Source organism: Cetorhinus maximus, chromosome 19 (assembly GCF_964194155.1).
Source record: "Cetorhinus maximus chromosome 19, sCetMax3.hap1.1, whole genome shotgun sequence".
NCBI lineage: Eukaryota > Metazoa > Chordata > Chondrichthyes > Lamniformes > Cetorhinidae > Cetorhinus > Cetorhinus maximus.
Genome location: NC_135897.1, coordinates 84,346,862 through 84,361,394, shown reverse-complemented (window position 1 = coordinate 84,361,394; position 14,533 = coordinate 84,346,862). Strand labels below are relative to the sequence as shown.

At 41.0% G+C, this 14,533-nt stretch overlaps 2 protein-coding genes across 3 annotated transcripts in view; one reads left to right on the top strand and one right to left on the bottom strand.

Annotated features, from left to right (window-relative positions):
• The window catches only part of LOC144693984 (mediator of RNA polymerase II transcription subunit 12-like protein), a 590,784-nt gene that overhangs the window by 377,578 nt on the left and 198,673 nt on the right, over positions 1–14,533 (bottom strand). The gene's annotated exons all lie outside the window — the stretch shown is intronic.
• Positions 179–4,056, top strand: LOC144693988 (P2Y purinoceptor 14-like). Of its 2 annotated transcripts, none has more exons than XM_078564272.1 (2): positions 179–300; positions 2,173–4,056. In XM_078564272.1, exon 2 carries the CDS (start codon positions 2,181–2,183, stop codon positions 3,234–3,236), a length of 1,056 nt encoding a protein of 351 aa, XP_078420398.1. In that variant the 5' UTR covers positions 179–300; positions 2,173–2,180; the 3' UTR covers positions 3,237–4,056. The 2 variants fall into 2 exon arrangements, with proteins under 2 accessions (XP_078420398.1, XP_078420399.1); XM_078564273.1 differs by lacking the exon at positions 179–300 and adding an exon at positions 568–654.

Below are 14,533 nucleotides of genomic sequence, written 5' to 3'. Positions count from 1 at the left end.
GATCTTTCCAGCAATGCCCATGTCCCATGAAAGAATATTTTTTTTAAAAAACACCCTATTTCCTGTTGTACAACAGCATTACTCAAAGTCACAATGCTGCTCTGAGTCGAACTATTGCACTTGACTATTCATCTCAATTCTTGCCACTTCTCGTTAAAGGAAATGCTGAACACCACAAATTTACCGATATCATGAGGATGAGAAAACATTTTGCGCATATGACTTCAGTCCAGTATCGCTGCAAGAAACTCTTGACCGTGCAGGGCACAGAGTAATACCACATCAAACACTTTCAGTCAGGTAGGTGACTTTTCCTTTCTCTTTGTGGGATTATATATACAGTGATCATCTGTGTCAGGTTGAGAATAGTTATTCCTTCAGAACTTCATTCTACCTCTCCAGAAAGATTTTTCACATCCAAGTGTCTCTTTGCACTTGAAGGTATCTGATGTAACGCTCTCAAAGGTATGTTGAACTAAATCCAGATTAGCAATGAACTCGAAGATGTGCATATACACATTCATTTTAACCACGTCAGTGATCACTGCGCTCTGTTTTGTTGTCTTCCAGGCATTTAGGTTTGATACCATTTAAACATTGTGAGGAAGTGTCAGTGGACAGTAACTCTCTTAAACGAGTGTGGAATTTTATCAGGTATTTGCCATTAAAGAAATCTTCCCTCTGAAGTGGTGATGTCTATGGTTAGCTTGTTCTATAACAACAAGGAGTCCACCTTGACTTAGTGCGTGCACTATCGCGTTAGAGACAAAAGGTCATACATGGGCTCAAGTCCAACTCCAGGCACTTCAGCACATAACCCCCGGGTGCTTTTGTACTTATGGTGCAATCGTATAAAAGGAAAAGGCATCAGATAAATGCAAATTCTGACTTTTGTTTCAACAAAAGTAGGTTTTTGAACAGAAATTTCAGGAAAGAAACATTAGGTCATGGTTTTGAAGTAAATTTTGTTAAATACCTGCCACCAAAATCAAAACCTTACATCTTTCCCTCTTAACAATTCAATTAATAATCTAGCGTTCAGTACAAGAACCAATGACCAGGTTTGGAGAATTAGTCACACATAATTAAAAGAGTCAGTTGCGTAACTCCCTTCCTCAGTTTGGAAATGTCTGCCTTGCTGTTTCGTACATTTCCTGAAAACACTCTTCTGTGAAGCCCCTGAAACTGTCACATAACTAGAAAATGATTTGCTTAATCACAGACAATTACAACAAAAGAAACAGGGAGGGAAACAGATTGTGCTGGAAAAATGCAGCAGGTTTATCAGTGCCTTCAAACGCAATAGCATTTACCTGTGAATCCGTTGTTAGACCTAGAAGATAAACAGGCTCCTTTAAGGTAAATGAATCTAATTGGGGGAGGCGGGGGGGGGGGTGGGGGGGGCAGCAGGTAATAGATAAATTTCACATATTATTGGTATTTACAGTTTTTATTTAAAATTTCCAAATTTTGAAGCTTTTTTTTAAATAAAAAAAGACATGCAGATAGCAGGAAATGAGTCCAAGTCAGGAGCTGATAATCTATGCCAGTAGAGTTTCCCTCATGCACTTTGTGACAGTTACTGATTCATCAGTAACTAATAGCAATCAATAATTATGATTCATTTACCAGAATCCAAAACAAGAAATCCAGAACATTCAACATTGATGTTTTGGATGCACTACTGTTTATGGAACTTTGTTCCCACTTTTCAGAAATTACAACAGTGACTACACTTCAAAAGTACTTCGTTAGCTGTAAGTTGATTTGGGATATCCTGAATTTATGAAAGGTGCTATATAAATGCAAGCTCCTTCTCTCAAGGTGAACAAGCTCCAAGTCTTCAAACTGTAGTTACATAAATTCTGCAATGTTGCGACAAAGTGATATATCAAAGGTAAAGATGGGCAGTGCTAAATGCCTTTCCCAGAGGAAAACCATTGTTTGATTTAACGCAAAGCACATCAAGTTTGTTGTCATGATTTGCTGTTGCACTTCTAATATTCCATAGTGGATGTAAAATACATCAACAACCAGCTATCAAATGATAAGTATTTGATTAAAATACTGAATCTCCCACCCAGCACTTCCACTTTTCAAGCATTGCCTCTTTTAGCAAATTGCTATGTGACACCTTTCTAGAAAAGTAACATATTCTACTTTAACATTCAGATGTACCGATGGCTGACCCTACAGCAAGCATCGAGATCAGCTCAAACACAAATTCCTCTGGCAACATCGTTTGCCAGTTTTCTTCTGATGGTTTTATAACATTTACAATTACTGCCTATTCGTTAATTTGTGTCGTTGGAATCATTCTCAACAGCCTGGCTTTCTGGGTCTACTTCTATCACGTTCCCAACCGCAACAGCATCATCATCTATTTAAAGAACCTGGTCATAGCCGATTTCTTGCTGGTCCTCTCACTGCCTATAAAAATCATCGGAGGAAACAAGGTGAGCTCCATAACGCTGAGAAAAACCTACTGCAATTTTGTGACTTGCATCTTCTATTTGAACATGTACTCAAGCATTCTCTTCCTGGGATACATTGCGGCCACTAGATACCTGAAAATTGTCAAACCATTGAAAATATATGCATTTCAAACTGTCAAGTCTGCAAGAATTGTCTCCATTGGAACCTGGTGTGTACTTCTCAGCCTTGGAGTTTCATACATGTTCCTGTCAGGGAAAAAGCCAGCCCAGAATAGTACAAAAGAAACATGCTTAGGATTTAGAAGTGGTAAGGGAATTACCTGGCATATATTCCTCCATGCTGGAGGCACAGTTCTGTTTCTCTGCGTGCTAATAGGGCTTTGCTTCTTTTACTTTCAAACTGCAAAACGTCTTGACAAATCCCCATCTCCAAGCTCACTCAAAAAGCAAGCCAAGGCAAAGAACAACATCCTCATCCTCCTTACTGTCTTCTTAGTCTGTTTCGTTCCCTACCACATCGCAAGGCTTCCTTACATTTTAAGTCAGATTAATGTCATCACTGGATGTTTTTGGAAAAAGACTCTTTACCACTTTAAAGAATCTGCAGTTGTGCTGTCATCGCTTAACGCCTGCCTTGATCCAGTGATCTACTTTCTGTTTTGCAAGGCATTTAGGTCAAAGTTGGGCCTGGAGAGAAACTCAAAGGACAATGATTCACACAATGATCAGTCTTTACAAACTCACCCTTCACAAACTGTACTCGATGAACCGACTGCAATTCAACAGTGTGATCGAAATTAACACCAATCTTACAAAATTGCCTCGAACCTGCCCTTGCTGTCAAAGGAATCAGTAACAACATCATGATCTGCTCAAAAAATAATGATGGGGGAATGGGAAGAATGAAGGCATTGAATTTATGGAGCGCCTATTGAACAATTACATCAGAGTGATGCTTTTTTTGAAGTATTGTCACACTTTTGTCAACTTGTCAGAAACAGTGGCCAAAGTCCCACAAAACAACATTGAAATGAATTAAGTTAGTCTGCTAACTTCATTGCTTCATCTGATTTTGTTATAAGCTGACTGAAGCATTCTGATCAGGAAAATTCATGCTTCATTGTGTCTGTTTGAGTTTTGGAAATGTAATGCTGTACTGACTAACTGGCTTGCCACATTCATGGGCTCTGCCATGAGGCACTCTGCCTCTGGAGACAGACATCTTAAGGTCAGTTCAATAAAAGCTCTCACTGAGTACACACTGAAGAAGTACAGCTGACCCCATACATGAAACAGTGTCCACAGTTGATTCCTGTATAATATATAACATTACCGTGTTAGGGAAATATAGCAACATACAGCCTCAGTGTTTAATCTTAATGAGACGTTTTGTTAATACCTGGAGAATGAGATAGACTGTTTTAGGTCAATATGTTCAGTTAAGTGATCAGAAAATTGGGAGAGAGGGAGGGACAAATACAGCAAATATCATAGAGAATTCTTCTGATTACGTTGAGTGCTAGCAGTTTTGTCACCTGACTGCCGTTCTGTACATTCAGTGGAAATTGGCCGTTGGTGTGTGTGAACACTTGCATTGACAAAGGAGTCCGTTTGGAGGGTGATCCTCTCACTCAGGAGCCCTGCAGCCATTCAAAATAAATAGATATTCTTCAAATTAAAACAGGGAGACGTTCTCATTTCAGCAAACTAGCCTGGATAAAGATAGAACAATCACCTACTTCCCAAACAACATGTCCACACATTTCAGTGTGAAACAAGAACTAACATGCTCTTACATTTGCTTAGAAGTTGATGAAGAACTAAATCAAATGCAGTTAAATCTTTCAGTGTCTTTCAATAAGATTATGTAGCATCATTTTTAAGGAAGGGATTGTTATTTACATTGTTCTTTCAGCAGACAATGGTACATGTTTCCTTTGTTATTTGCATTGTACTTATTCTACTCCTTTGCCTAGGGATGATGCATATAGGTTTGCAATCATTGTAGGGTCCGATAACCTATTAAAAAGAGACAAATTTCCCAAACTGCCAACAGAAATAAACCGGTGGACAAGATTTTTAAGACTTTTACTATAACAAATTAACATCAACGTGAGTCAAACATTCATTTGACCAGCAACTAATACATCAAACTAAAAAAGGTACATTTTGCATTTACTAACACATCTGAGATATATTTTATGTCTTTACGCAACACCTCACATCTGACAGATATGTAATATTACAAGGACAATCCCACAGTCACTCCCAGCTCTCCAGCAGTGATTCACTTCCCCCCGCCAAGCCAAAATTTCCAGTGCCCTTCAACAATCGCTCCACTCCCTATTCAAGTTTACCAGATACAATTATCGCCAACAAGGCACATCAAGACGACTCCCCATTCCTTAAATCTTCAGGCCAAGTCTGTTCTTATGCCATTCTTTTGAACAGAAACCAAACTCTCACAAGCATCCTGCTTGTTTGTTTACACAAAACAGTTCACCCTGCTTTCCCACAGCAGTAGCTTTTTTACTTTGGAGCATGGGACTTAGGAGCAGGAGTAGGCCATTCAGCCCCTCAAGCCTGCTCCACCATTCAATAAGATCATGGCTGATCTGACTGTGATCTCAACTCCGCTTTCCTGTCTGCCCTCCCATAAGACTTGACTCCCTTGTCTATCAAAAATCTGAATTCCACATACTATCAATCCTCTGAGGGAAAAGATTTCTCCTCATCTCAGTCTTAAAAGGGAGGCCTCTTATTTTTAAACTGTGTCCCCTAGTTCTGGTCTCCCCTGCAAGAGGAAACATTCTCTCAGTATCCACCCTATTAAGTCGCCTCAGGATCTTATGTGTTTCAAAAGGATCACCTCACATTCTTCTAAGTTACAATGGGTAAAGGCCCAAACTGTTCAGCCTGTCTTCATAAGTTAAGCCCTTCATCCCAGGAATGAGTCAAGTGAACCTTCTCTGAACTGCTTCTCATGCAATTATATCCTTTTTCAAATAAGGAGACCAAAATTGTATACGGTGCTCCAGATGTGGTCTAAGGCCCTGTACAGCTGCAGTAAAATTTCTCTACTTTTACATTCCATTTCCCTTGCAATAAAAACCAACATTGCATTTGCCTTCCTAATCACTTGCTGTACATGCATACTAACTTTTTGTGATTCATGTACCAGGACACCCAGATCCCTCTGTACTACCGAATTCTGCAATCTCTCTCCATTTAAATAGTATACTGCTTTTCTATGCTTCCTGCCAAAATGGACAAGTTCACATATTCCCAAGCAGTAGTTAAACTGCTAAATTTTTGCCCACTCACTTTACCTGTCTATATTATTATGACACAGCCGATGGTATAGGCTGAGTTGTTCAAATCCCAGAGGGAAACTTGAAACAGCTGTCATAATCTATTTTCGCAATTTGTAATTTCGAGATGCAGACTTTGAATTCAGTAGGAATAAGACCACGGAGTCTCGTGGTTTTTAAATAAACTAAATTAAACATTAATTAATTTAACAACAAATTAAACACATACACATAGCTACAAATTACTACTATAATAACTTTTTAACAAATCCCCAAATTAATCACCCCAGTGAATCTCCACTAAGGCAACAGTAACCCATAGATTTTAAATAGACACCAGACAAAGCACATTTGACCTTACGAATTCCAAATGAAATTCCTTTGCAAGTTGATTGGGGGCATACAGGCTGGTTAGGTCTTAAATGCCTCTACCTTACACACACAAATTCCTTTTTTTATGTACCTAGCTTTCCCTTTGAATGTAAATTTTCCATTGTATCACTAGTTCTTTTGAACTTCTGCGCTTCTAACAATAAAACCCTTTCATAGCACCAATTTTATTAGTAAGCTGAAAAAAAATAAACACATTGTTTGGCTTCTTCTAGCTAGGTGCAAGATTTTACCCGCAGCCTTGAATGGTTTATTCAACAAATGCAAACGAACGCTTTACCTTACTGTTCTCCTTACTGTTCACCCAATTAACATCTCAAAACTACTAAACATCAAAACACCCAGACTAGCTGGCTTTAATCCAATTAACACATACACAGACACACACCTAGACACAGTCCCCCACTAGAATTTTATTTTAAAAAATAATTTCCAATAACATTATACACATTCATATCTCTTCATGACGACATCCCTTTGTAGATTCCCTACCTTCTCTTGACAACTTACTTTCCTATTTATCTCGGTGTCATCATCAAATTTAGCTGCCTTACATTCGGTCTCTTCACCCCAGTCATTGGTATAGATTGTAAATAGTTCACAGAATCACAATCGCAGAATTTTAGCGGCACAGAAGGTGGCCATTTGGCCCATCATGTCTGCGCCAGCTCTGCAAATGAGCATCATGACCTAGTGCCATTGACCTGCCTTTTCCCCGTACCCTTACACATTTGTTTCTATTCAAATAATCATCTAATGCCTCAATTGAACCTGCCTCCACCACACTTCCAGGCAGTGCATTCCAGACACGAACCACTCATTGTGTGAAAAGTTTTTTCTCGTGTTACATTTGCTTCTTTTGGCAAATCACTTTAAATCTGTGCCCTCTCGTTCTTGATCCTTTTACGATTGGGGAATAGCTTCTCCCTATCTACTCTGTCCAGCCCCCTCATGATTTTGAACATCTCTATCAAATCTCCCCTCAGCCTTCTTCTCTCCAAGGAGAACAGTCCCACCCTTTCCAATCTATCCTCATAGCTGAAGTTTCTTATCCCTAGAACCGTTCTTGTAAACCTCTTCTGCACTCTCTCTAATGTGTTTGCATCCTTCCTATAAGGTGGCACGCAGAACTGTACAGAATATTCCAGCTGAGGTGTAACAAGTGTCTTATACAAATTCAGCATAACCTCCTACTCTTGTACTCTATGCCCCTATTAATAAAGCCCAGGATACTATATGCTTTATTAACTGCTCTCTCCACCTAACCTGCCACCTTCAATGATCTATGCACATATACACCCAGGTTTTTCTGCTCCTGCACCCCCTTCAAAATTTCACCCCTTATTTTATATTGTCTGTCCATGTTCTTACTACCAAAATGCATCACCTCACACTTCTCCACATTTAACTTCATCTGCACCTATCTGCCCACTCCACTAACTTGTCTATGTCCTCTTGATGTTCCACACCATCCTCTTCACAGTTCACAACACTTCCAAGCTTTGAATTATCCCCAAGCTTTTAAATTGTCCCCTGCACACCAAGATCTCGATCATTAATATATATCAGGAAAAGCAAGGTTCCCAGACTGACCCCTGAGGAACTCCACTGCAAACCTTCCTCCAGCCTGAAAAATATCCATTGACTATTACACCCTGCTTCCTATTTTTCAGCCAATTTTGTATTCACATCACTACAATCCCTTTTATTCCATGAGCAATAACTTTTCTCACAAGTCTGTTGTGTGGCACCGTGTCAAATGCCTTTTGAAAGGCCATGGACACCACATCAACAGCATTACCCTCATCGACCTTTTCTGTTACCTCTTCAAAAAACTCCAGTAAGTTAGTTAAACGCAATTTCTCCTTTAGAAATCCATGCTGGCTCTTCCTTATTAACCCATATTTTTCCATGTGACTACTAATTCTATTGTGATTAATTGTTTCTAGAACCGTGTCCACCACTGAAGTTAAACTGACTGGTCTGTAATTGCTGGGCTAATCCTTACAGCCTTTTTTGAACAAGGGCATAATGTTTGCAATTCTCCAGCCCTCTGGCACCACCCACGAGCCTAGGGAAGACTGAAATATTATGGCCATTGCCCCTGAAATACTCCTCTCACTTCCTTCAATATCCTTGGATGCATCTCATCCGGTCCCGGTGCCTTGTCAACACTTCCTCCTTACCAATTTTGAACTCTTCTACTGACAGAGTTCCCTCGTTTGTCACCAAGGCCTGGGTAACATCTACCTCCTTGGTAAAGACGGATGCAAAGTATTCATTTAATACATCAGCCATGGCCCCTTTGTCCATGTGTATATTCCCTTTTCGGTCCCTAAGTGGCCTTATTCCTCCTTTTAACCACTATTTATACGGTGGCATTCCCCTTTATGTTGGCTGCCAGTCTTTTCTCATAATCCCTCTTTGCTTCTCTAATATGCTTTTTCACCTCCCCTCTGAACCTTCTGTATTCCTCTTGGTCCTCAATTGTATTTTCTACCTGACACCTGTCATAAGAACACTTTTTCTTCTTTATCTTAATTTCAATCTCCTTTTTCATCCAGGGAGCTCTGGATTTGTTTGTCCTACCTTTCCCTTTCGATGGAACATACCTTGAATGTGCTCAAACCAATTCTTTTTTGAAGGTAGCGCACTGTTCAACTACAGTTTTTCCTGCCAATCTTTCATTCCAGTCTATCTGGCCTAGCTCCATTCTTGCCCCATCGAAGTCAGCTCTCGTCCAGTTAATTATTCTTACTCTGGATTTCCCATCGTCCTTTTTTATCATCATCTTAAAACAATACAATGATCACTGTCTCCTAAATGTTCCCCCACTGACACTTAGTCTATTTGTCCCACCTCATTTCCAAGAACCAGGTCCAACAGTGCTTCTTTTCTTGTTGGATTGGACACATACTGCTGCAGAAAATTCTCCTGAACACAATCTAGGAACTTATGCTTCCCCCCCCACCCCTCACCCTTTACACTACCACTGTCCCAGTCTACATTCAGGTAATTAAATTCCCCCATTATAACTACTCTATAATGCTTGCATCGCTCTGTAATTTCCTTTCAGATTTGTTCCTTTACATCCTTCTCACTAATTGGCAGTCTATGGACTACACCGAGCAATGTATTTGCACCCTTTTTGTTCCTGAGCTCTAGCCAAATTAATGCTGTCCTTGAACCCTCTGGGACATCCTCTTTCTCCAGCACTGCAATGCTCTCCTTAACCAATACCACCACCCCTCCTCCTTTCCTATCTCTTCTGAACACCTTGTACCCGGGAATATTTAACACCCAGTTCTGCCCTTCCTTAAGCCAGGTCTCTGTTAACACCACAACATCATATTTCTACATGGCAATCTGTCCCTGTGACTCCCCAATCTTTATTTACCATACTCCGTGCATTCACATACATGCGTAGTAACCCTGATTTAGATTTTATTACTTTCTCCCTTGCCCCGACTTTACCTATTAATTTACTGTTCTCTATACTAGCGCTATCTCTCCCTCCCAGTATTTTGTGCACCCTGGTATTCATCCCTAGTATTTTCTCTTGGTTCCCACACCCCTGCCGAGTTAGTTTAAAGCCCTCCCAACAGCACTAGCAAAACGCCCCACAAGGAACTCAGTCCCAGCTCTGTTCAGGTGTAACCTTTCCGGCTTGTACAGGTGCCATCTCCCCCAGAGTCACTCCCAGTGTCCCAGGAACTTAAAGCCCTCCTTCCTGCACCATCTTTCCAGCCACGCATTCATCTGCCTTATCCTCCTATTTCTGTATTCGCTGGCACGTGTCACTGGAAGTAATCCGAAGATTACTACATTTGAGTCCTGCTTGTTAATTTTCTACCTAGCTCCCTAAATTCTGATAGCAGGACTACAACCCCCTTCCTACCGAAGTCACTGGTGCCAATGTGGACCACGACTTCTGGCTGATCACCCTCCCCCAGAAGAATGTCCTGCAGCCGCTCTGTGACATCCTTGACCCTGGCACCAGGGAGGTAACATACCATCCTGGAGTCACATCTATGGCCACATAAATGCCTGTCTGTTCCCCTAATCAATTAATCCCCTATCACTATAGCTCTCTCTTTCTTCTTCCTCCCCTCCTGTACAGCCAAGCTGCTCGCAGTGCCACAAACCTGGCTCTGACTGCACTCCTCTGAGGAACCAGAGCCCTCATCAGCTTCCAAAACAGAAAACCGATTTGTGAGCGGGACCCCAGGGGACTCCTGCACTACCTGCCTACTTCTCTTGGACAGCCTGGTAGTCACCCATTCCCTTTGTCTCGAGGCCCTTAAGCTGTGGTGTGACCACATTTCTGAGCATGCTATCCACATAGCTCTCAGCATCGCAGATGCACCACTGTGACTCCAGCCGCTGCTCGAGCTCTGAAACCTGGAGCTCAAGTTTCTGCAACTGACAGCACTTCCTGCACATGTGGTCACCTAGGACACCGGTAGCATCCATGGCTTTGCACATATTACAGGACATGCATTCCACTCGACTGAGCTGCCCTGCCAAGTCTTTACTCTACTTCCCTTGCGTTAACTCTTTCCTACTTTGGATTATTTATATTACTTTATTATATTGGCCTTAAATTCCCCTTATTCCTGGTGCTTCTCAGTTAAATGCAAGTATAGCTACTTGTTTAAAAACATTATGCTGTTCTGGTTTACTCACCAGTTCCTACTTACCAAGGCCGCTGCTCTTCTTTCTGAGGAACGGTAGGAAAAGAAAGAGAAACACCTCCTCCCTCCTCACCAAACTCCCTCAGTCGCCAAACTCCAACTGAAGCACCCAACTGCAGCCAAAAACAGCACTTCAGGGCAGACAAAGTCAGCACTATAAGATAGTCTACTTTTATACTCTCTGAAACTAGCCTCCGATTAAGCCAGTTATCTAACTGCAAGCTGCAAGCAGAGCCTGTATGAGCCCTGCTTTAAGGTTGGACTAAAACTCACCTTCTTCCAACCCTAACAGCAACTTTTAGTTAATTGCTAAATTAAAGACTAGACTTTAGATAGAGTTTAACCCTTGAACTCCCTCAGTCGCCAAACTCCAACTGCACTCAACTGCAGCCAAAGACGGCAATCCCCAGTGCAGACAAAATCAAAACTAAAAGATAGCCTACTTTTATACTTTTATGAGGACCCAGCACTGATCCCTGTGACACTCCACTAGATGTAGCTTGCCAACCTGAAAATGACTCATTTATCCCCACTTTCTGCTTCCTGTTAGCTAACTGGTCCTTTTAGCCATGCTATATTACCCCCTTACACCATGAACTCTTATTTTGTGTAGTGACCTTCGATGTGGCAACTTAACAAATGCCTTTTGGAAATCCAAGTACACCACATCTACAGGTTCCCCTTTATCCACCTCACTTGTTGCTTCCTCAAAGAACTCCAATAAATTAGTGAAACAGGATTTCCCATGTTGACACTGTCTGATCAGGTTGTAATTTTCTAAGTAGCCTGCTATAACCTCCTTGATAGTGGATTCTAGCAATTTCCCTATGACAGGTATTAGGCTAATTGGCCTATAGTTTCCTGCTTTCTGTCTCTCTCCTTTCTTGAATAAAAGTGTTACATTTGCTATTTTCCAATCTGCTGGGGCCTTTCCAGAATCTGAGCAAGTTTGGAAGATTATAACCAATGCCTCTACTATCTCTGCAGCCATTTCTTTTAAAACCCTTGGATGCAGGCCATCAGGTTCTGAGGACTTGTCAGACTTTAGGTCTGATAGTTTTCTCAGTACCTTTTCCCTGGTGATGGCGATTGCTTTAAGTCCCCCCAACCCCAATGCCCCATTTTCACCCCTTGATTTTCAAGTGTCTTTGGAAAGTTTTCCAGGTCTTCTTCAGTGAAGACAAACACAAAAGACCTGTTCACCACTGCTGCTGTTTGCTTGTTTTTCATTACTAATTCCCCAGATTCACTCTCGAGAGGACCAACACTCACTTTAGCTACTCATTTCTTTTTTAAATACTTGTAGAAACTCTGGGTATTTTTTTTTAATATTTCTCGCTAGCTTTCTCTCATACTCTAATTTCTCCCCCATTTTTTTTGGCATTCTTTGTTGGTTCTTAATCTGACCAATCTTCTCACCTGCCACTAATCTTCACAAATTTGTAGAGTGTTTCTTTGAAGTTGATACTATCTTCAACTTTCTTGTTTAGCTACAGATGATAGATCCTTCTCAAAGAGTCTTTCTTCCTCACTTGGATAAATCTTTGCTTAGAGTTATTAAGTATTTCCTTAAGTTTCAACTACTGCAACTCTACTACTTTTTAACTTAGTTTGCCAGCTCAATTCAGCTAACTCTGCCTTCACATCCTTATAATTACCTTTATTTAGGTTTAAAACACTAGCCTTGGGCCCACACGTTTCATCTTCAAACTGACTGTGAAATTCAACCATGTCATGATCACTGTCACCTTGAGGCTCCTTTACTATGAGATTATTAATTAATCCTGTCTCATTGCACATTACCAAGTCTAGCTTAGCCTGCTCCCTGGTTAGCATTCAACATACTAAGAAGTTGTTCCGAATACAGTCTATCAACTCATTTCCAAGGCTACCTTTGCCAATCTGATTCATCCAATCTATATGTAGGTTAAAGTCACCCATGATTATTGTAGTACCTTCCTTACACACCCCATTTATTTCTTCCTGTGTATTTGTCCTACAGTGTAACTACTGTTTCCGTGTATCTCAAACAGTAAGTGTAACTTTTCCTGTGAGATACTATGAAAAGGTGTTAAAACTGTCACCTCACTTCATTGGGTTTTGCTCCCCATGGCAACCAGATCACATCGGCATTTCTCCAAACTGAGGTATTTATCAGAAATCCACCCTTTTCAGAACATTTTGTTTTACCTTAAGTTAAAGACGGCATTTCAAATTATAATTGTCTCGTAAAGTTCAGCATTAATGACAATATGTGACTCTCTGCTACTAATCTTCAAGGCCGATTGGGATTTACTCCATGAGTTATCTGAACGTGGAGTTTTCACTGTACTCCTCTCACCAGTTCATTGAGATCTAATTGATAGCAAGCTTCAGGGACTTCAATAGTGCACCTTATGGAATCACTGACAGAATGTTCTGAAAAGGGTGGATTCCTGATAAATACCTCGGTTTGGAGAAATACCATGTGATCTGGTTGCCATGGGGAGTGAAACCCATTGAATTGGGGTGGCAATTTTAACACCTTTTCATAGTTATCTCACACGAAAAATTGCAGTTACTGTTAGAGATGCACGAACAACAGTTGCAGTTGCAGAGCAACACTGAGGGCGAACACTGGCTGTTTCGCCATCATTACTATCCCAAAACCACAGCCATGATCGGAGTGAATGGTGGAGCAGGTCCAAGAGGCTGATTGGCCTTCTGTTCCTATATCTGCAAAATATACTTAACACCTTGTTAGGGAAATTTGACCTCTTTGAAGCTAGGTGGGTGGAGCTGCACGTTAATAACAGGTATGCTGCATTGAAATAGCTTGTGCAAAACTTCAAAACCACAGCTCCACTGTGTTCATTGCTAGAAACAAACAATGACTTGAAGTGCCAGGAAATTAAGTTTTACCCTCAAGGGTATAGATCAGCAGAAAATAATGCTTAATAAGCAATAATACTAAATTAAAAAGAAACCATGATTTACTTCTACTTCTTTAATTTAGTATACCGTATTCATTGCTCACAGTGTGGTCTCCTCAACATTGGGAAGACCAAACGTAGTCTGGGTGACCACTTTGCGCATCAGCTCCATTCAGTCCACAAGCGGGACCTCGAGCTTTCAGCTGCTTAACATTTCTTTGATAGCATGCTGCCCTTTCTGTCCATGGCCTGCTGCAGTGTTAGTGAAGCTCAACGCAAGCTCGATGAACAGCACCTTATATTTTGACTCCGCACTCTACAGCCTTCTGGACACAACGTTGAGTTCTGCCTCCGTCTTGTGTGTTTTTTTTTTCCCCTTCATTTTTTTTTGGTTTTGCTGGGTCAGTCTTCACACGGATGCTTTCTTTATCCCATCATGCTGCATTCAGATGTTTTTTATGTAGCAATTCACGCCTCATTTGGACACAACCTTTGTTTCTTTACTATACTCATGGCTCTTTGGCTGTTGCGTCATGAAATCTTTTTGTTATTTCCTCTTCCCTGGCCTCCACCCAATCACAGACCCTCTACTTTGTACTTCCTGCAACTCCACACCCTCCCCACCCCAACACCCCCACCCCCCACCTCCCCTCCCCTGGCTTAAAAACTTTTACATTTCTATCTTTCTTCAGTTTTGATGAAAGGTTGTCGACATGGAATGTTAACTCGATTTCTCTCTCCACAGATTAGGCTGCCTGACCTGCTGTGTCTTCCCAGCCCTTTTTTTGTTC